Below are 23,303 nucleotides of genomic sequence, written 5' to 3'. Positions count from 1 at the left end.
TCTAGGAACTAATTGCATCAGCCATCTCCCTCTTTCAGTATCTTCAATTTTACCTTCTTGAGTTAGTGGCATATTTTCTTCTATCATTTTCAAAGCTTTCCTAGCCTTACAAAAAAGCCTTCCCTTGACTCTGTTTTTCCTCAAGCTACTCTCCTGACTTTGTCTTCCTCTTTGCCATTGAAATTACACAAACAAGGTTTTTTTAATAAATAAATTTATTTATTTTTTATTTATTTATTTTTGGCTTCATTGGGTCTTCGTTGCCACGTGGGCTTTCTCTAGTTGCTGAGAGCGGGGGCTCCTCTTTGTTGCAGTGGCTTCTCTTGTTGTGGAGCATGGGCTCTAGGCATGTGGGCTTCAGTAGTGTGGCTCGTGGGCTTCAGTAGTTGTGGCTCGCGTGCTCTAGAGTGCAGGCTCAGCAGTTGTGGCACACGGGCTTAGTTGCTTCGCAGCATGTGGGATCTTCCCGGACCAGGGCTCGAACCCATGTCCCCTGCATTGGCAGGAAGATTCTTAACCACTCCGCCACCAGGGAAGTCCCCACAAAGAAGTTTTTATTCACTTCTTCACCTGAGACAATGTCCTCTCCTCCATCTTTGTTCTTTTTGACGTTTCTTCAGCCTTTGACCTTCTTGACTACTTCTATAGCCTCATATAGTATGAGGAGGTAGGCTTTGGAGTTGGCTGGCTTAGGTTTGGATTCCTGCTCTGTGTGACCTTGGACAAATTCATGAGTCTGGTTTCCTCATTTGTAAAATGTGCATATGTGTGAACATACTTGCCTGAGAGCTAAGGAAAATGTGCTCATTTCCTTCCCTTCCTTGATTTGCTTGCTTTCTGACACGTTGCACTATCCTGTATTGCCATGCCATTTATGAGGTGGGTAATATATATTATCTTCATTTCACAAATGAGGAAACTAAGGTAGGAGGCAGCGGAGCTGAGATTCCACCTCAGAGCTGTCTCACTCTGGGGTCCAAAACCTTAGCCTCTGTGCTGAAGTACCAGCATATTGAGTGGTTGGAGACTACAGTTTCTTCTTCTATTATCTGTCTTATGAAAACATCTTTTAATATTTCATGAAATGTCTGAAGCAACGGAGCCTTTTTAATGAAATTTTCTTCCCATTTTTTTTTCTAGTTTGTGTATATGGCACAAGCACAGACAACTGGGGACCTTAAGTGGCCTTTCTTATGAAATTAGTTGGTAGCCAGGTGAAGAAGTATGGCGCGAGACAGAGTTTTGTGTCTAGATGGCACATAAAGTACCAAACTAAGAATTGAGGACACAGGCAGTTAATCATAACAGTAGTACTGAGTGAGGTGCATAATTGTGAGCTTGCACACCGCAGCCCTGTTGGAAAGGGAATTGTAGCTTCATTGTTTTTGCAGACCAGAAAAATAGAAGGTAGCTGTGTCCCTCCCTGAAGTACACCTTTTAGCATTGTAAATGAAGTTCTTCTAGATCTTCATTGTGATAACATGAGCATTGCTCTGACCAGAGAAAACTACTGGGTTTGGAAATGAAATGGACGCATTACCTACTTGGCTATGGAAAGGATGGGCCCCCAGCACAGTATGCGGACTGCTGCAGGGTGCCATCATCCTCGTGGCCTGCACCCAGAAAGGTGAGAACATGGAGTAGGAGCGCTGTCAGGGCATTGAGTGGGATCGTGTCCATACAGCACTGAGGGCAGAAGCATGAGTTCCTGCGAATATGAACTAGATTCATAAAAGACTTAATTGTTTCTCTCTCCTTCTCATCTTCTCTTCAGCATTGTGGCTGTAGGTAGGGTACTGATCTTCCCTCAACTTTTCCTGTACAGTAGTCATCTATTTAAGCTCTGGCAACTGCTTGGTAAGATACTGCCCTACCCTCTCAGTCTGTTCTCTGAATCTGTTGCCAGACTGGAGGATGATACAGAGAACCTGGAATCTTGATGTGGGGAGAGTTCTTTGAACTCAAAAAGTGAAATTCATACCTTTGAGACAGTCGCTCAACAACATGCCTGAAAACTATATATTGCAATTACAAAGGAAAGGGCAGGCCTCAGATTTATACGCATGTAATGGGACCTCCTGCAGCAGCTGTTGCATTCACAGCCATACACATGTATTGGAACATCAGTAATAACATCTTTAAATTCAGAAGGAAGTGGCATAGCATTGTAGCCAAGGAGTCAGGCCTATATTTCTTATTTTATCAAGTATTTAAGTACTAGAGAAGACCACGTCACAATACCTTGAATTATTGTCTCTCTCTTTACTTCCAAGGTAAGTGGATTTATTTTTAGGTGAAGACTATAGTTCAGACACTTTTCTAGAGTCACAAAGTGGGAAGGAGGAGCTACTGTATTTCTACTCTTTCACTTTCTTTATATTAGAAAGTGAAATGTCTGTCCTCTGATACATTAGTGCTTTGTGAGATGTGTATTAGTTTTATTTTGGCCTAATCACTGCTTGCTTATTACGTAGTTGAGATGATAATTTACGTCAAGCAGGCTACAAAATGTCGATGTACTTTATTACTTCAGTTATGGATATAGGATTTCTTCCACTTGCAGAACGATCTGTTTTGTTGTACCGGATTAGAAAATTTTGTTTGGTGCTTTGGCAGGATTAGGCTAAGGCATAATCTTATTTTTATGAGACTTTGTTGTCTGAAAGTATTGTTAAGGAGCAAATTTTAATATGATATATATCAAAACTCAGCTAGTTTATTATAAGCAGTAAAGGAACTATTGGACTAAAACTAGTAAATTTTTTCTCTAATAGGTAATTAATAAAATGTCTCCAACATCCCTAAAGATCACACTAAGGCAACTCATGGAGGGGTCTTCCAAGACCTTGCAGGAAGTATTAACTATGGAATATCGGCTGAGTCAGGCTTGTATGGTAAGAATTTTTCTTTGAAGTATTGTCATTTTCTAGTTATGAAAGTCATATATGTTCACTGTAAAACATGTAAAATATAGAAAATTTATAAACAAGAAAATTGAAACTATCTATAAATCGACTCTGAAAATACAACAGGCCAGTTAGCTTAAGGCACGTGGGAATATTGCTCACAGATTGTTAATAAGCCTTTATGAAACAGCAGTTACCTTTGCATGTAATAGTAAGAAGGACTCTAACCTCATGTGAAATTCAGAATAGAAATTTTAACCATTTTACAGGCATAGTCTCTGACCTTGGGCAAGAAGCATAAATTCTCTAAATCTAAATGCACAAAGGGAAGTTATTAGTCTTTTATATGTTTTAATTAATAGATTAGCATTGAAAATACCATTATAGATACACTTAAAATAGGCAATAATCACATAGAATATTATTGATTTCATGAAATATTTCAGAGTCATACTGATTTATTCTTACAGATAAAAGTCTTTTTTTTTTTTTTTGGTGGTATGTGGGCCCCTCACTGTTGCGGTCTCTCCCGTTGCGGAGCACAGGCTCCGGACACGCAGGCCCAGCGGCCATGGCCCACGGGCCCAGCCACTCCGCGGCATGTGGGATCCTCCCGGACGGGGGCACGAAGCTGTGTCCCCTGCATCGGCAGGTGGACTGTCAACCACTGTGCCACCAGGGAAGCCCCCACAGATAAACTCTAAAAAAAAAAAAAAAAAAAATTATTTATTTATTTAGGCTGTGCCGGGTCTTTGTTGCGGCATGTGGGATCTTTTAGTTGCGGCATGCAGACTTATTAGTTGCAGCATGTGGACACTCAGTTGCGGCATGCAAACTCTTCAGTTGCAGCATGCACGTGGGATCTAGTACCCTCACCACCGATCAAACACAGGCCCCCTGCATTGGGAGCACAGAGTCTTACTTGGTGGACCACCAGGGGAGTCCCCAGATAAACTCTTTTAAAGCAGAATTATCTCTTTTGTGTTATGTGTAGAGGACCCTTAGATTAATATGCTCATGGCCTAAAGGAAATATTATGTTTAATAACTAGAAAGCAGACATACCTAATGGTCTTCGATGTCCTGAAATAGTGAAGATATTCAAAATAGTTCATCCAACCATAAATTAAGCTCTATTAGTCATATATTGAGGTCACTCCATAGGATGTAAATGGCAGCTGAGGTCTTTTGTTTATTATGAGTAGGTACTATGCTAGGCACTTTACGTGCATTCTCTCAGTTAAATATTACACTGTCTGTAGAAGGCAGGTACTATTATTGTTTCCACTTTACAGATGAGGAAACAGTGGCATAGAAAAGTAAAGTAACCTGCCTAAGGTGGTGCATCTGTTAAGTGGCAGAGACATGGGGTGTGAAACCAGATGGTCACGCTCCTGACCCCTACCCAGTACACTTCACCCAGTCCCTGTTTTTCACTGTACATTTAGTGTACTGCCTGGATTGATTGAGTCCCTCCTTCCTTCATTCTCTCAGCAAATACGTTTAGCTATGTGCCAGGCACTGTGCTAAGTATTATGCTGTTGTATGTCCTTGTTCTCATGGGATTTATAGCCTCCTGAGACCATAAAGAACAAGTAAACAAAATAAGTAAAATAATTACAAATTGTGGTAAGTGCCGTAGAGGAAACCTACAGGGTTGGTGATAGAATGATGTGAGGACAAGAGGGAATGGGGGAAGCAAAGGGAAAGCTTTAAATAAGTAGGTCCAGGAAGACGTCTTTGAGATGTCAGCTCATCAGTGACCTGAAGGGTGAGAAATGAGAATGTTGAAAAGCCTCGTGGGTTTCAGCAGGGGGTGATTTGGTTTTAGGAAGGTAATTATTGCTACTGAATGATGATGGAGTTGGGGAGAGGATTCAGAGTGGCTGTAGAGATCAGATATGAGTTTACTGCAGTAATCCAGGTGCAGAATAGTAGTGGCTTAGACTAGAGTGGCAGTGGAGAGAAGTAAATGGATTTGAGACAAATGTAGGAGATAGAATTGATAGGCCTTGATGGATATGAAGGAAAGAACACATTTAGGAGTTGGAACTTAGAGGTGTGGGTTAGAGATTTAAGTCTGAGAGACATTAACGCCAATTAAAAAAAAGAACACTTTGGAGATTTATTTACTTAACAAATAAGAGTGCTTACCATGTGCTAGGCACTAATATATAGGTAAAACAGAGACATCCCTGCCCTCCTGGAACTTACTTTATAGTGGGGGAGATAGACTATAAAGAGATAAATTTGTAAAATATGTAGTATATTATTACAGGTGCTAAGGAGCACAAGTAAATCAGGAAGGAGGGTATGGAATACAGGGGGACAGGAGTTGAACTTGTAGATAGGAAGACCAGAGAAGACCTCACTGAGATGATGTTCTTTGAGTGAAAACCTGAAAGAAGTGTGGGAGCGAGCCATGCACTATCTGGAGGGCACCTGATGTACAGAGCTCTGAGGTGAGGGGTGGCCTTCCTGTTCTAGGAACTGCAGTGGGGCCTTGCTGATGGAGTGGGGCAGGGGTGGTCGGGGAGTGAGAAAGAAAGGAGGTCAGAGCGGACAGCATAGGGAAGGGCTGTGCAGAGCATACATGGCCGTGGAGGTCTTTATAAGACTTTGGCTTTTGTTCTGAGTAAAATGGGAAGGCATTGGATGTTTTCTGAGCAGAGGAGGGACAGGATCTTATTTTTAACAGAATTGATCAATCAGGCACTGATGTGTTGAGTTTAGAGTGGATAAGATCATATAGAAGGAAAATGAGCAGTGGAAGAGAAAATGGACAGAGGTGGGAGAACCAGGAGAGCGTGGTGTCATGAAAGCAGGAGAGGAGTGTTTCAAGGAGGAGGGAACACTGCCAGAGCCTCTAGTAGACGAGGATAAAGGCATGCTTTGCGTTTGGCAATACTGAAGTTACAGATGATTTTGGCAAGCCATCTCAGGGGTGTGTGGAGGCAGAAGTTGCAGTGTGGTAAGCTGGAGGGGAAGTGAGTAAATGGGATGTGAAGAATTGAAGACTGTGTGCACAACCCTTTCTTCTTGAAACAGAAATAGGGTAGAAGCTGGGACTGTGGAATCAAGTGAGATTTCCTTTGGAAGATACTAGAACATGTTTGTAAATGATTGGGAATGAGCCAATAGGGAAAAAGGACTATGTTGATGATACTAATAATAGTTAACATTTACTGAACACTTACTGTGTGTCAGATGCTGTGCTGGAATGTGGATTAAGATAATCTTAGGATGGATGTGTTGATATTACCATTTCATATAAGGAAACTGGGAGTTAGAGAAATTACTAGCCCAAGGTCACATAGTTACTGTGTAGTAGAGCCAGGAGGTGAACCCAGGACATTTGAACTGCATGCACTCAACCACTAAGTTATACTGCCTACATTGATGATGGCAGGAAAAGAGAGACAGGTGACCTTCTCAGGCTTAGTCCTTGAGAAGAGGGCATATGAATGGGAAGGCAGGGAAGGATTGGCCTTTGGCAGGGGTGGGTCCCTTCCTCCTTAGACGGGAAAGGGAAGGCATGTGCAGATGGCTGTAGTTGGGCTGCAGATGTTTTGGTGGGAAGAAGAGAATGTTCTGTCTTAGGGCATCTTTTTTTCTTTTTTTAAAATAAAGTAGAAGGTTAACTCATTAGCTGGAGAATATAGTGTAAAGAGTAGAACTTGCTAGGGGAAGAGGTTGAGGGGACAGAAGACAGTTGAAGTCATTATCTTGCATTGGGGAAGAGAACATGGATTGTGAGGCAGTTTTCCATGCCTGTTTGAGATTTGTGATCATGAATTTTAAACGAAGCCAGTCACAGTTGTATGATTTTTCTGCAGTAAGATTTTAGCTGCTCGAACACAGGCAGAGGTAAATAGTAGGGTTCAGCTGGTGCTGAGATTTTGCCAAGATAGAATAAAGGGCGGGGGGAAAGGCTTGAGGGAGATAAGGGCGTTTTCAAGAAAAAAAAAAAATGACCGCATTAATGAACTGGGGAAACTGGGCTGGATGAAGAGCAGAGTGAAGCCAAAACAAATGGTGAGAAAGTCGCGTAGATCAGTGCAGCTCAGTTAAATCAGGGATTTGTAGCAGTGGAGATATTTGAGTAAATAAGAAAAGGAGGAGGTGATCAGAGTGGGTTCTCAGAGGTGGTCCAGTCTCTGAATGTCATGGCTCAGGGTGTGGCCATGGAGTGGGGGCTAAAGTGGCTTGAAAAGAGGAGATGATCAGGAATGAAGATGCCCAGAAATTCTGCATTTAATCTTGATTTTCTTTCAGAGAGGCCATGACTTTCATGAAGGTGTTAGGGCAGGTAAGTGACAGTTGTTTCCTTCCTGGCTATTATGGAAATAGGATTTTTGAGCAGATACTGTTAAAGAAAAAAAAAAGATGATGGTTGTTTGATTAGTGAAAATCAAACTTTTATAAAAATTGCAAAGTGTTTTTTTTGAATGTTACCAACTGGCATATGAGGGAAGACCAGTCTTTGAAACCAGTATTGTTTAAAAAATTCCAATAATGTGGCCGCCGCTCCCTAATGTATATATAAGAGGTAATCATTCTCCTACAGTCACATGGACTCCCTCTGCTAAGTGCAGCATGAGTTTGTAAATTAATTCTGCTGCTGAAGCCTTTGCAAGGTACGTTTATTCTCCTGCAGAAAGGCCTGAAGTCCCCTCTAAAATCCCAGCTGTGTTGGACCCTACCATCCACCTCTGCCTGAACCTAGCAGTTAAACATTGACATTGAGAAAAAAACATGGCATAATTAGTAACATATGCTACTATTATTAATTTCTATTTTTGCTTATCATCTTCAAAGTAAGAATATTAAGAAAAAGCTAGTGAAGTAGTTGATTTTTTTTGTTCCTAGCAAATCTGCAACCATTTCTTTTTGTGTATAAGTCCATATGCCTATAAATAGTAGCTGTCATTTATGTTGTATAAAATGAGTTCTTTCACTCTGCTTGTATTTTACATATCTAATTTTCTTATGTTTTTATTTATCACTTTAATATAGTACAGACTCTAGATATACTTTATCTGAATAAAAGGTTATGCTCTCTGAGCTGTAAGCTTCAATAAACACTGGTCACTGTGGTAGAATTCTCTTCATTTCTGGCATGATATAGTATAAGAAAGAAACAAATCCTTTCAGAGGACACGTGGAGTTGAGTCAGAGGAAATGGCTATATGTTTTATAGAAAACATGCATTCATCCTACTAATTCCCTGCAAATTCTTGCTGCATGTGGATCAGAGCTTAGACCTCTGATTTTAGGAGGACCTGTGTGCTACTTGGATTATGTTGCTAAAGTATTCATTCATTATATGTTATAGCAGCCCTTCTTAAACTTAGAAAAGAAAGGTATTGTCTTTTAGATATCCTGTCAATTATTTTAAGGAAAAAGAGCTGAAACCAAGCAGCACCAAAGTTCTGATTCATAGCCCAGGTGCTTATCAAGCTACTTTTTAATGAAGAGAAAGTATGTACCCTCATCTTTCAGCATAACCTCTTTATTCAGAAAGCAGTATCTATTCTGGGTAAAACTGTTAAGATGTTCTTACATAACCAAATGTTTGCTACAATTTACTAATTATAAAGTATGTTACCAAATTAGATAAAATAAACTATCAAATTAGGGGAATGGCTGTAAAAAATTCTTACTTTTAACATCTAGAATAAACGTCTTCCTTTAGAAGAATTTACAGGAAAAAATTTTTTAAAGGATTATCTCAGAAGAGCTAGAGAGCTACCAACTGGAATTTGAGTGGGTGCCTCATGAAACCTGAAAAACCTGAGTTGTCTGCACGGCAAGAACTTGTTTTATCTATGCTAGAATAAAAATTTTGTTAGTTTGAAATTAAATAACATGCAAATTTGATTAATATTCTCTTTCCATTTGACCTTCAGTGGACTGTCAAGGAGGTAGATAGCATTGACCCAGAGGGCTTTTAGGGAAGAGATTCTTGTAGAAAGAATGCTCCAGGATTGTTTTTATTTACTCTGTCCAGGGAATGTAAAACTTTCAAACAGGCAGGGATCATAACATCAGTGTTCAGTATCACCACTGATCTGACACTGGAATCCTATAGTTAGGCAGCCAAACCTTGAGAACCTCCAGTATCCACATTTAATTATGCATAAAGCCCCCTTCCCTCTACCTTCTGAGGCAGCCTACTGCCTTTGCTGCCAGATTGCTTCTTTAACTATTTCGCCTTTTAGTGATTAACTCATTTTTTAAGGTTCACTGTAGGCTTTGTATGTTTAAATACTTTAATTCCCCACAAGAATTACGCACATTTTAAGCATGGCTGAAATTCCTTACCACAGCCAGACTAGGTACAGCCCCGTTCTCTTTCTTTTTTGTTTTTAATTTTTTGAGATAATTGTAGATTCAAATGCAGTGTAAAAAATATGGAGAGATCCTGCATACCCCCCACCCAGTTTCCCAAATGGTAACATTTGTATAACTGTAGTATACTATCACAACCAGGAAACTGACATTCTCCTCCCTTTTTAAAGGAGGTTATGGATTGATTGCCTCATACTTAAAATCCTGTGGGGATACTATGTGGCTACACCAAGTGATGACTACACTGAAATAAGAGAAGCAGAGCTTCTCATGATAACCTGAAGGTGGTCTGGTATTTTAATTCAGTGTGAGCTAGAAGATTCAGCAAAACAGTTGTATCCACATTTAATTATGTATAAAGTCCCTTTTCCTGTACCTCAAGTAAGTTTCCTCTCAGTTCAATGTGGAGGAGGTTAGAAGACACATCTGGGCTCTACCCACTCTCCTGCCTTCCCTTTAAGCCACACCAACTCTGGTTTTACCTCTTTTATAAAGAGCTAAAGAGAGATTTCATTTATTATATTATTAGAAAAAGAAAAAAGAGTTCTAAGGCTTAAACCACTGGATTAGTTCAGCAGACTGTATTCAAGCTAGAGACATCAGGCTTAGCAGGTGAGGTCATCATCCAATTTTGTGAGGGCTTAATTTAAGAGGAAAAAGGAAAAGGAACACATACAAAAATTTCAACTTTGCAGAAAAAGATGTGCTATAGAAAAATATGCCTAGTCCAAGGTAGTTTGTGTCAATTCAGTAATTAAAATCTGGTAATAACCAAAGAGAATACTAACGTTTCTTATGTCTTGACAGTTTTAATAGATAAAGACCAGAGTCCGAAGTGGAAACCAGCTGATCTAAAAGAAGTTACTGATGAAGCTTTGAATAATCACTTCAAATCTCTGGGAAGTAATGATTTGAAATTTTGAAGAGACTGGAATTTTAAAGTAGTATTTTGGAGCAGAGTTGGCAAACTATGGCACATGGGCCAAAGCCAACCTGCTGCCTTTTTTTTTTTTTCATATATCCCTCAGCTAAGAATGGTTTCTGCATTTTTAAATGGTTGGAGAAAGAAATCAAAGACCAGTATTGTATGGCATGTGAAAATTCATGAAATTCAAATCTCATTGTCCATAAATAAAACTTTATGGGAACATGGCTTTACTCATCTGTTGACATATCTGTGGCTGCTTTGAGTAGTTGCAGTAGAGATTATAAGGCCTGCAAAACCTAAAATATTTACTGTCTGGTCCTTTTCAGAAAAATTTTGCCAGCCCTATTTTAAAAGATGGGAAAATTTGAAGGTCTTAGATTCTTGAGTTAGTATATCTAATTGAAATGGGAACTTTATGTTTTGGCTTAGGGTATTGGTTTTTAATGTTGATTAAGTAAACTTATGTATAGGTTATAAAAAATAAAAACGGATATTTTTTTGGATACTGTGTTAACACTTCATAGAATTTTCTCCATATATAAATCTGTTTTAAAATAATTATGAGTTTCTGTAGCTGAAGTGTTCCTTTTATAATGATAGAAATCTCAGGCAAAGAGAAAAGCTTATTATGAGGTTGTCTTTCCAGTATTATCGACTCAGCCTTGGCTTTTTCTGAAGTTAACCAGAATCTCTTCCTATGGGGAAAGTAAAAGCATTATTTCTTGTTGTTTAGAGTATTTGCTAATCTGGCAGAATGAAGCATTAGAAAACTCTAATCTCTAAGATAGAGACACTCTGCCTTCTGCAATTTACATCAGACTTTTGTGTGATAACAGTAATTTGTTCTTACACAGTTCAAATCAGGAGAAAGGACTTGAAAACAAGAGGACTTCTGTTCAAAATAGAAGTACCTTCAGTAATTGGTGCTGTTGACAAAATAAGTTTTTTTTAAGGTACACAACTGTGGATGTTCCAGACTTGGAACGTTAATGTCTAGGTAAGAATTATTTTTAAATTAAAGATCAGCTTATGATTTACTTTATAGCTTGGTACAATTTTTCCATAATTCCAAACCCCTCAGAAACTAAGAGAACTTTAGTTTTGTGAAAGAATGAAAAGCAGGCAGAACCGGAAAAGACATCAAAGATTATATCCTGCACCCTTCTCATAGATGAAGAAATTACAGTCCAGAAGGAATTGCTTTAAATTTTCTGTTCTCAATATACTTAACATGAAGCATTTTTCTTCCCCCCAAAATTAGGAACATATTTGGAAAAAAGATGCCATGATAATGAACATGTTTACATTTATATTCTTAAAGCTTCTAAATGTGGATGTGAATGATCTAAGAAAATACTTGTGTAAATGGACTTTTATTTTCTTTGTATTTGCTAGAAATGCAGAAAATGTTAAGTCCTTTATGTTAAAAAATTTGAAATCACACAATGGTGAAAAGCATTTGCTTGCTTCAATTAAATAAGGACTCATAACTAGTTAATTGCAACTAGACTTTTATTGAACAGTTAGGAAAAATGTTTTCACAAAAATATTTGGGAAAAAATATACCATTTCATAGCTAAGTCTTAACAGTGAAGAGATTTGCTAACAAAAGTTGTGTTTTGCCAAGTAAGATGTAGGGAATACATCTGAGCCTGTGCCCACTGCTCCAAGGAAGACATGTCCAGTTTGGTCATACAAATACAGGATGGGGGCATTATGATTAAGCAAACAATTTATTTGTTAGAACTTTGTTTTTAAATTACTGTTCCTTGACATTATTTATAATTTGTCTCTAACTTTTGATTTCTCAAACTATATAATTACAAAAGTATAGTTCCCCCATCTCATACAATGCCAGTGATACTGAGTAGGATATATGAGTGTCATCTACTTCATTCAACATGTCTCTTTTTAATACTTATAAGGCAGTTTGACACAAATGATTCCTTTGGGACTAAGATAATTTTTATCCCCTTCAAAATTGTGCTTTAAGTGCTAATAACCATAGGTAGTTTGCAAAGAACTGATAAGGCAATGGAAAGTGGAGAACTGTCAGGTCAAAGGCCTGTGACTGAAAGGTAATAACTAGCTTTCAAAAGACACTGAACTGGGAAGGGAGCAGTGAAGCACATGTGTGGGGTTATGTGAGTTTTCTTAAATGAGGAATCAGCACATTTCTCTCTGCTAATCTGCTGCTTCCAGAGTTGCCCCCTGCAGGTTCTTTGTCATGCTGGTGGCACTCATCTGCCCCTCTACTGGATGTTCTTGAGGGAGAAGATTCAGTGGTTGGGCACATGTGAGTGTGGTAAAGAACGGAACGGAACTTGGCTACTGTGTCCTTCCCCTCAGATGAAAACACTGGAAACTCGTTTTTGGAGCCTGACGTGAGTGTTGTTTCTTGGGCCCTCTTTTCCCCATTTTCTTTTCCCTTATAATTTGGCCACTATTCTTATTTCTTCTGTGTTTGTGATCTAAGTTGGAACAAATGTTTCCCATTCCAGTAGCTAATAATTCTTTCAGTCTTCTGTTCTCCTTCCTTCTCAAGCAGCCCTTCTACTCTTTGTTCATGAAAGACCTTCAAAATGAAGTAAATCCAATATTTAAAGATGAAGGTATGTAAGAAATTGAATTATCGTATCAAAGATGTTCTCATTTATCTTGTCATCTAGGCCAAACTATATCTTGATAACAATCATACGCAGTATATTTGTTCCAGCTCTTTCCTGCCTGCCCCCAACTTGGTTTATCCACTAACTCACTGATTATGCAAGCCTTTGTAGTTCCGTGTCCATGGTTTGACATATTATACAGCGTACGTCTCCGTAAGTGTCTGTATGTCACAAGATACTATACTGTTAAAGTGAGTCAGGGGCAAGGGGGTGGTGCTCAGTGACAAAACCCTATTGCCATAGTATCAGAGAGGGTGGCAACAGAGATTAGACCCTTAGATACGGGTCTGGCAGGCCTGCCTGTATTTTACCCCTAGAAAATAGAGGCCCAGGGCAAAGGAGGAACCTGAGATCAAAATATTTAGATATAATCAAAGCCTACTAGTCTATGTCCCTATGTATGCTGAAAAATTTAGTGTGATGCGCTGCTTTTATATGGCTTTGTGTTCTCACCATAATATGTATTATCTTATATACTTACTTATATCTTTTAAACAGCAGTGACCTTGCAGCAAAAGTATCTGATGTAAAATATAAAATGAATGAAAAACGGCAACATCTAGGCTTTTGTCTGAGTCATTAGTATAAGCACTCATAAACCTAAATTTTTCTTCATGAGCTGGAAATATGTTTTGCACTTTTTGGAAACTTTCTGTTCTTAGCCTTGTAACTTCAGATCCTTGTATAAACAGGGGTGGTGGGTTTTCTATTTTGTAAAGTTGCTAGATTATAAGTACAACAGGACAGTACAAACCCTGGGATTAGGTGAAAGTTAAATGACCAGTTGTCCAAAGGCAACTGAAAAGTGGCACACCACTCACTTCAAAAGAATTTTCTTTGCCAATTTACCTTGGAGAATTCAGTCTATTTGATTGTGGGTTTCAGAGTATAACTGCTAAAATTAGAGGTAGCAATTCTGCCTGCTTATAAGGTCATACACATTTATGTCATTAGAGGTCACAAGCCTTTTTCTGCCTTTCTTTAGATTTCAATGACAAGGGTCTGTTGTATCTTAATAAAAGGATCTAATTGCATGGGCTTAAATAATTCCTATTCCAGTTAAACTCAATGTGTGGCAAATCTTGATGAAAAGATACTTGTAAAGATTCAGTCTCAATTTTCTTACAAGTTACATCTTCTAGTACCTTCTTCCCCCTTTCCTGAATTTTCTGTTACCATTGATCTTAAACAGTACTTACTTAAAAAAAAAAAAAAGGCTTCCTAAAAAAGTAGCCAAATTTATGAAAATAGTATAGTATATGGCTATAAATGCCCCATGGGCTTTGTTACCATTAAAAATACACATGAGTATTCCCTTTGGAAGAGTATTTGATCTTTTGTAATAACTATAAATTCTCATGCATAATCTGGTCCCACAGTAATCTGAATGGTGATTGCCCATGTACCAGCCCCTTGCATCTGTGAGACAGTAAAGCTTAACATACACGCAGCACTGAGACCAGGTTCTTCTTTCCACCTTGCCAACTAGGGCTTCTATTACTTTACAGTTTTCTGGATTGCTGTTTATAAAAGCTCCCCTGCTTGTTTCCTTGTATAGTAATATCACTGGGCTACCTAATTCAATGCAATAAACATTGTCATGACTTCTGTAAATTGTATATTGTTAAGATGCTTATATGCAAAGCCTGAGTCATCCAGTAACAGGTGTGATTAGTTAGGGCCCTGAGGTTCAAGGTCATGGTTATGCTTTTCATCTACAAAAGTAAATATCTTATTAAGGACATAGTTCACGGTGGACCTCTTCCACATGGGTTGCTTTCTAATGCTTGGTCATTTGTGTTAAGAAGGGGAGGGATCCTTGACTCAAAAGGCAAACAAGACCCACTGTTAACAGCTATGGCTTGAGTGCCCAGGCAATTCCCTTGCCCAGGCATTTCAAGAAAATCCTTTTCATATCTTGTTTTTTTTTTGTATAAATTGACAAATATTTTAAAAGAATGTCTTTAAAATGACCATTTTGAAAACACAGGTTTTAAATAAATTAAATTCTTTAAAGAATTTTAAAAATTCTTAAAAATTCTTATTTCTTTGGTGATGGCATTGTTGCCTCTGGAAGTGGTGTGACACAGCTGATTACTGTGGCACCAGAGGACTTACATTTAACCCTTTAATGACTAAAATCCAAGACCAAGCAGATAGAAATTGCTGTTAATGTAGAACTGCTTAAAACACTTCATTTTAGGTATTCTTAGACTCTTGATGGCTATCGAAATATTTTTCTTTACACCCAGATGGAGTTATTTGTATTTATTCACACCAGTTTTTGCTGTTGTTTCATGTATTTAAACTAGCACCAACTTTATCCACAGTTGGAGAAAGTGTCATCATCCTACACACAGCGTCAAGGCCCCTCACTCTCAATATATGGGATGTCATAGTACTTGAGGTGGTTGCCAGCCCACTGCTGCAAGGCATCACTCAAGATTTCCTGGGACAGGCGGTGTGCAAATTCAAAGACCACAATTTCAGGCCCTAGGGGTTCCTTCACTTCCTCTTTGACATTAACTAGAGAAGGCATCCTGAGTAGAAGTCTCTCTTCAGGCATAAAGTTTTCTTCACTCTCATGCCTCTTCTCACTCTCGAGTGTGGTGGGAAATGGGAAAGTTTGCTTTGATTTCATGCAGCCCATGTTATGAAGAGCTTTGACTGAGTCAAGGAAAGCAGTAGCAAAGACTACTTCAACAGCGTCTTTGGAAAACACCAAGCATTTGTCCACTTGATATTTAGCAGTGCTTTTCCTCTCCAGGCTACTTCAGAAATCAATGTTCCCTTTCACCAATCTTCACATATAGTTTATCTGTCAAGAGAAGGGAAGTTTCATTTTGAAGTCATAGAATGCAAACTACTGTACGATTAGGTAGCAAGTAGAAACAAATCTTTACCAGTTTCATCACTTGGAGGAAATGTAAGGTAACAACAGCTTTATCTTAATAGAAAGAAAAGATAATCATCTAAAAATGGCATTTAGAAATAGGAAAATGTCTTTTCAAGATCAGGCAAATTTTATAAAACTGACAACAAACTTTTGCTACCTTGGATTTATTTATGTACACCAGGGCTCAGCAAACTGTAGCCTTCGGGCCAAATTCCAGCTGCCTGTTTTTTCAAATATAGTTTATTTGAACATAGGCATGCTCATTTGTTACGTATTGTCTATGGCTACTTTCATGCTTTAGTGGCAGAGTTTAGTTGTGACAGAGACTGTGTGGTTTGCAAGCCTAAAATATTTACTCTGGCCCTTTGGGGTAAATATTCTCTGACTGACTGACTCTGATCTATACTGCTGAGGGAAACAAGCATATCAAAATTTGCTCCTGCCTCAAAACATCATGAGCCTGCGTCCCTTGGTCACACATTTACAACTCAAAGAGTAGGACAGAATGACGGTCTTTCTTTACACTAGGGCCAACTCTAAACAACACAAGTTAGACATGGCAAAGACACCTATTTTTCCTTCTAAATTAGATATTATGAAATTATGAAGCAAGGACAAGATGGTGGAGTAGAATGACGTGAGCTCACCTCATCTCACAAAAACACCAAAATCACAATTGCTGAATGACCATCAACAGAAAAACACGGGAAGCTACCAAAAAAGAGATCTTACACACAAAAACAAAGAAGCCACAATGAGATGGTAGAAAGGGTGCACTCGCAATAAAACCAACTCCCATATCTGCCAGGTGGGTGACCCACAAACTAGAAAATAATTATCTCGCAGAGGTTCTCCCACAGGAGTGAAAGTCATGAGCCCTACACCAGAACCCCCAGCCTGCGGGTCTGGCATCAGGAGGAGGAGCCCCCAGAGCATCTGGCTTTGAAGGCCAGTGGGGTGTGATCACAGGAATTCAACAGGACAGGCAGAAAAAGAAACTCCACTCTTGGAAGGGTGCACACAAGGTCTCATGTGCACCAGGATCCAGTGGAAAAAGCAGTGGCCCCATAGGATCCTGGACCAGACCTACCTGCTGGTATTGGAGGGTCTCCTGTGGAGGCAAGGGGGGGCGGCTCTGGCTCACTGTGGGGAAAAAGACACTGGTGGTGGTGGTAGTTCTGGGGAGTACTCGTTGGTGTGAGCCCTCCTGGAGGCCCCCACTTTCTCACCAAGACCTGGCCCCACTCAACAGACTGCAGGCTCCAGTATGGGGAAGCCTCGGGCCAAACAACCAACAGGATGGGAAGACAGCCCATCAGCAGATGGGCCGCCTAAAGTCTTCCTGAGCCCATAGCTGCCTGCCAGACACACCCCTTGACATGGCCTTGCCCACCAGAGGGACAAGACCCAGTTCCTCCCACCAGGAAGCCTGCACAAGCCTCTTAGACCAGCCTCATCCACCAGGGGGCAGACAGCAGGAACAAGAGGAACTACAACCCTGCAGCTTGTGGAGTGGAAACTGCAATCACAGAAAGACACAACGACAGAGGAAAATTCCCATACAAAGAATCAAGAAAAAAGCCCAGAAGAACAACTAAAGGAAGTGAAGAGAGGCAATCTACCCAAAAAACAGAACTCAGAGTAATGATAGTAAAGATGATCCAAAGTCTTGGCAAAAGATTAGAGGCACAGAACAAGAAGATACAAGAAATGTATAATAAAGAGCTAGAAGATCTACTAAAGAACAAACAGAGATGAACAATACAATAACTGAGAGGAAAAATACACTAGAAGAAATCAGTAGCAGAATGAGGCAGACGAATGGATAAGTGAGCTAGAAGACAGAATGGTGGAAATCAAAGATAAAATATTGAAACAAGTGAAAAGCAACAAATAACATACAAGGCAATACCCATAAGGCTACAAGCTGATTTATCAGCAGAAACTCTGCAGGACAGAAGGGAGTGGCATGATTATATTCAAACTGATGAAAGGGAAGAACCTACAACCAAGAACACCCAGCAAGGCTCTCATTCAGATTCAACAGAGAAATCAAAAGCTTTACAGACGAGCAAAAGCTAAAAGAATTCAGCACTGTCAGACCAGCTTTGCAACAAATGCTAAAGGAACTTGTCTAGGCAGAGAAAAAAAAAAAAAAAGACTACAACTAGAAACAAGAAAACTACAAATGGAAAAGCTCACCAGTAAAGGCAGACACACAGTAAAGGTAGGAAATCATCCAACACAAATATGATATCAAAACCAGCAATCATGAGAAGAGTACAAATGCAGGATATTAAAAATGCATTTGATATTAAAAGACCAGCAACTTAAAACAATCTTATTTATATAGAGAGTGCTATATCAAAACCTCATGGTAACTGCAAACCGAAAATCTATGATAGATATACACACACAGAAAAAGAAAAAGGGATCCAAACACAACATTAAAGATAGTCACCAAATCACAAAAGAACAACAGAAAGGGAGAAAAAAAGACCTACAAAAACAAATCCAACACAATTAACAAAATGGCCATAAGAACATACATATCAATAATTACCTTAAATGTAAATGGATTAAATGCTCCAACCAAAAGACACAGACTGGCTGAATGGATACAAAAACAAGACCTGTATATAAGCTGTCTACAAGAGACCCACTTCAGACCTAGGGACACAAACAGACTGAAAGTGAGGAGATGGAAAAAGGTATTCTATGCATATGGAAATCAAAAGAAAGCGGGAGTAACAATACTCAGACAAAATAGACTTTAAAATAAAGACTTACAAAAGATAAGGAAGGACACTACATAATGATCAAGGGATCAATCCAAGGATATATAACAAGTGTAAATATATATGCACCCAACATAGGAGCACCTCAGTATATAAGGCAAATACGAACAGCCATAAAAGAAGAAATCGACAGTAACACAATAATAGTGGGGGGATTTTCATACCCCACTGTCATCAATGGACAGATCAGACAGAAAATCAATAAGGAAACAAATGCCTTAAATAACACATTCGACCAGATGGACTTAATTGATATTTATAGAGCATTCCATCCAAAAGCAGCAGAATACACATTCTTTCCGAGTGCACATGGATCATTCTCCAGGATTGATCCATGCTGGGCCACAAAGCAAACCTCAGTAAATTTTGGAAAACTGAAATCATATCAAGCATCCTTTCCAACCACAACGCTATTAGATTAGAAATAAACTACAAGAAAAAACCCTTAAAAAACACAAACACATGGAGGCTAAACAATATGCTACTAAACAATCAATGGATCACTGAAGAAATCAAAGAGAAAATCAAAAAATACCTAGAGAAAAATGAAAGTGAAAGCACAACGATCCAAAACCTATGGAACGCAGCAAAAGCAGTTCTAAGGGAAGTTTATATAGCAATACAATCTTACGTCAGGAAACAAATAAACCACCTAACCTTACACATAAAGCAACTAGAGAAGAACAAACAAAACCCAAAGTTAGTAGAAAGAAAGAAAAATCAGAGCAGAAATAAATAGGAACAAAGAAAACAATGAAAAGATCAATGAAACTAAAAGCTGGTTCTCTGAAAAGATAAAATTGATAAACCTTTAGCCAGATTCACCAAGAAAAAAAGGGAGAGAGTTCAAATCAATAAAATTAGAAATGAAAAAGGAGAGGTTACAACAGACACCACAGATATACAATAGATAATAAGTGACTGCTACAAGCAACTATATGCCAATAAAATGGACAATCTAGAAGAACTGAACAAATTTTTTTTCTCTCTTTTTAAAAAAGTTTTGGCCATGCCCCACAGCATGTGGGCTCTTAGTTCCCTGACCAGGGATCGAACCTGTACCCCGCTGCATTGGAAGCATGGAGTCTTCACCACTGGACCACCAGGGAAGTTCCCTGGACAAATTCTTAAGAAGGTAACAATCTTCTAAGACTGAACCAGGAAGAAACAGAAAATATGAATAGACCAATCACAAGTACTGAAATTGAAACTGTGATTAAAAAACTCCCAACAACCAAAAAAGTCCAGAACCAGATGGCTTCACAGGTGAATTCTATCAAACATTTAGAGAAGAGTTAACGCCTATCTTTCTGTAACTCTTCCAAAAAACTGCAGAGGAAGGAACACTCCCAAGCTCATTCCACTTGGCCACCATCACCCTGATACCAAAACCAGACAAAGATATCACACAAAAAAAATCACAGGTGAATATATCACTGATGAACATAGATGCAAAAATCTGCAACAAAATACTAGCAAACAGAATCCAACAACGCATTAAAAGGATCATACACCATAATCAAGTGGGATTATCCCAGGGATGCAAGGATTCTTCAATATGTGTAAATCAATCAATGTGATACACCATATTAACAAACTGAAGAATAAAAACCATATGATCATCTCAACAGATGCAGAAAAAGCTTTTGACAAAATTCAAAACCCAGTTATGATAAAAACTCTCCAGAAAGTGGGCATAGAGGGAATGTACCTCAACATAATAAAGGCCATATATGACAAACCTACAGCTAACATCATATTCAATCATGAAAAGCTGAAAGCATTTCCTGTAAGATCAGGAACAAGACAAGGATGTCTACTCTGGCCACTTCTATTCAACATAGTTTTTTGGAAGTCCCAGCTACAGCAATCAGAGAAGGAAAAGAAATAAAAGGAATGCAAATTGGAAAAGAAGAAATAAAATTGTCACTGTTAGCCGATGACATGATACTATACATAGAAAATCCTAAAGATGCTACCAGAAGACTACAAAAGCTCATCAATGAATCTGGTAAAATTGCAGGTTACAAAATTAATACACAGAAATCTCTTGCATTCTTATACACTAACAACAAAAGACAAGAAAGAGAAATTAAGAAAACAATCCCATTGGCCATTGCATCAAAAGAATAAAATACCTAGGAGTAAACCTACCTAAGGAGGCAGAAGACCTGTACTCAGAAAACTGTAAGATACTAATGAAAGAAATAGAAGATGACACAAACAGATGGACCATGTTTTTGGATTGGAAGAATCAATATTGTCAAAAATGACTATACTTTCCAAGGCAATCTACAGATTTAGTGCAATCCATATCAAATTACAAATGGCATTTTTCACAGAACCAGATCAAATAATTTCATTATTTGTATGGGAAACAAAAGACCCCGAATAGCCAAAGCAATTGAGAAAGAAAAACGGAGCTGGAGGAAAATCAGGCTCCCTGACTTCAGACCATCCTACAAAGCTACAGTCATCAAAACAGTATGGTACTGGCAGAAAAACAGAAATATAGATCAATGGAACAGGATAGAAAGCCTAGAAATAAACCCATGCACCTATGGTCAATCAATCTACAACAAAGGAGGCAAGACTATACAGTGGAGGAAAGACATCCTCTTCAATAAGTGGTGCTGGGAAGACTGGACAGTTACATGTAGAAGAATGAAATTAGAACATTAACACCATACACAAAAATAAATTCAAAATGGATTAAAGACCTAAATGTAAGACCTGATAATATAAAACTCTTAGAGGAAAACATAGGCAGAACAGTCTTTGACATAAATTAAAGCAAGATCTTTTTTGATCTGTCTCCTAGAATAACAAATAAAAATAAACAAATGGGACCTAATTAAACTCAAGCTTTTGCACAGCAAAGGAAACCATAAACAAAACAAAAAGACAGTCCTCAGAATGGGAGAAAATATTTGCAAACAATGCAACTGACAAGGGATTACTCTCCAAAATATACAAACTGCTCATGCAGCTCAATGGCAAAGAAACAGGCAACCCAGTCAAAAATGGGCATAAGACCTAAATAGACATTCCTCCAAAGAAGACATACAGATGGCTAAGAGACATATGAAAAGATGGTCCACATAGCTAATTATTAGAGAAATGCAAATCAAAACTATAATGAGATGTCTTTCACACCAGTCAGAATGGCCATCACCAAAAAGTCTACAAATAACGGATGCTGGAGAGAGTGTGGAGAAAAAGGAACACTCCTACGCTGTTGGTGGCAATGTAAATTGGTGCAGACACTACAGAGAACAGTATGGCATTTCTTTAAAAAACTAAAAACAGAGCTACCATGTGATCCAGCAATCCTACTCCTGGGCATATATCTGGAGAAAAACATGGTTCCAAAGGATACATGCACCCCAGTGTTCACTACAGCTCTGTTTACAATAGCTAAGACATGGAAGCAACCTAAATGTTCATCGACAGATGAATGGATAAAAAAGATGTGGTACATATATACAATGGAATATTACTCAGCCATTGAAAAGAATGAAATAATGCCATTTGCAGCAACATGGATGGACCTGGAGATTATCATACTAAGTGAGGTAAGTCAGACAGAAAAAGACAAACATCATATGACATCACTTGTTTGTGGAATCTAAAAAAAAAAAATGATACAAATGAACTTATTTACAAAACAGAAACAAACTCACAGAAAACAAACTTATGGTTACCAAAAGGGAAAGGTGGGGGGGGGATAAATTGGGAGTTTGGGATTGACATATACACTACTATATATAAAATAGATAACCAACCAAATATTATGAAAAGCTTAGATTAATTTGAAATTAGCTTAAAAGTTTCTCCCCCTAAATATCTTATTGTTTGATGTTTGGACAGTCAGTAGGGTACAATGCTTGTGATGTACCTTCCAAACTTCCCAACGGAATGTTGTCACTGAATGAACTTATCTAAGATAAGACTTAAGGGTAACTAAAACAGTACAAACTTCACTGGAGGGAGGCCTAGCCATAAGAAAGTGCAGGCAAAGACTCTATAAATGAGGTTGTGATCCCTGACTATATCATAGTTTTTGGACCAAAAACAGCTGTAAAAATTCATGAAATGAAACTCCATTGATTATTTCTGAAACTACTGATCTTAAGGTAAAAACTAGCATGCATTTAATTTATTTCTTAATAGTTGATAAGAAGTCCAAAAAAGGTGACCTTTGTCCAAGTCAGTACTAAGTATTTTTTAGATTTAAGTTTTATCCAATTTCTCCCATAATATACTCCTTCCCCACCTCTACCACTTATAAGGATGATATGGAGGGTTGGAAAGGAAATCTAGCTCTCTGCTTCTGATTACCTTTAGTTCTATATGCCTTGCTATATGCTCCAGAGATGCATTTCAAAAAGGGCATAAGAGATGTGTGAGATGTATCTGGTTTACTAGACTGAACTCCTAGAAGACAGGAACTGGCTTGGTTGTGCACCTCTAACATGTAATGACTTAACGTAGTATCTGTTTTGTACTATGAGGGATTGTTAAGGGAACTGGACTTAGTTAACCTGAAAATGATTAGAATGCAATGAATGTCAGACAAATAAAAGTCCATGAGGAGAATCATGAGAACATTCTGTGTTTTCTAAGATCTTTGGTTTTGCAAAAGCAGCTTTATCTTACCATGACAAAAGTAGTGCCAGATTTGCTCTCACACCAAAAATAACTTTAAACCTGGACAAAATATATGTGGGCAGCTATTTTCAGACATTGAACAACA

At 38.4% G+C, this 23,303-nt stretch overlaps 2 protein-coding genes across 3 annotated transcripts in view; one reads left to right on the top strand and one right to left on the bottom strand.

Moving 5' to 3' along the window:
- HIBCH (3-hydroxyisobutyryl-CoA hydrolase) overlaps positions 1 to 10,609 on the top strand; it is an 87,738-nt gene extending 77,129 nt beyond the window's left edge. For both annotated transcript variants that reach the window (XM_082841866.1, XM_082841865.1), the window contains 3 exons: positions 2,775 to 2,894; positions 7,181 to 7,214; positions 10,064 to 10,609. In XM_082841866.1, coding sequence (XP_082697992.1) covers positions 2,775 to 2,894; positions 7,181 to 7,214; positions 10,064 to 10,179 — 270 coding nt within the window. In that variant the 3' untranslated portion in view covers positions 10,180 to 10,609. The remainder of the gene's footprint in view (positions 1 to 2,774; positions 2,895 to 7,180; positions 7,215 to 10,063) is intronic.
- Positions 10,610 to 15,215: 4,606 nt separating this feature from the next.
- On the bottom strand, positions 15,216 to 15,503 carry LOC309962745 (small membrane A-kinase anchor protein; the record flags this gene model as incomplete). The annotated part of the gene is made up of 1 exon (XM_082840706.1): positions 15,216 to 15,503. One exon carries the CDS (start codon positions 15,501 to 15,503, stop codon positions 15,216 to 15,218), a length of 288 nt encoding a protein of 95 aa, XP_082696832.1.
- Positions 15,504 to 23,303: the final 7,800 nt, after the last annotated feature.

This window comes from Leucopleurus acutus, assembly GCF_964270905.1.
Source record: "Leucopleurus acutus genome assembly, chromosome: 6".
Taxonomy (NCBI): domain Eukaryota; kingdom Metazoa; phylum Chordata; class Mammalia; order Artiodactyla; family Delphinidae; genus Leucopleurus; species Leucopleurus acutus.
The sequence above is the reverse complement of the archived record's forward strand: the minus strand, read 5'-3'. Positions and strand labels throughout refer to the sequence as shown.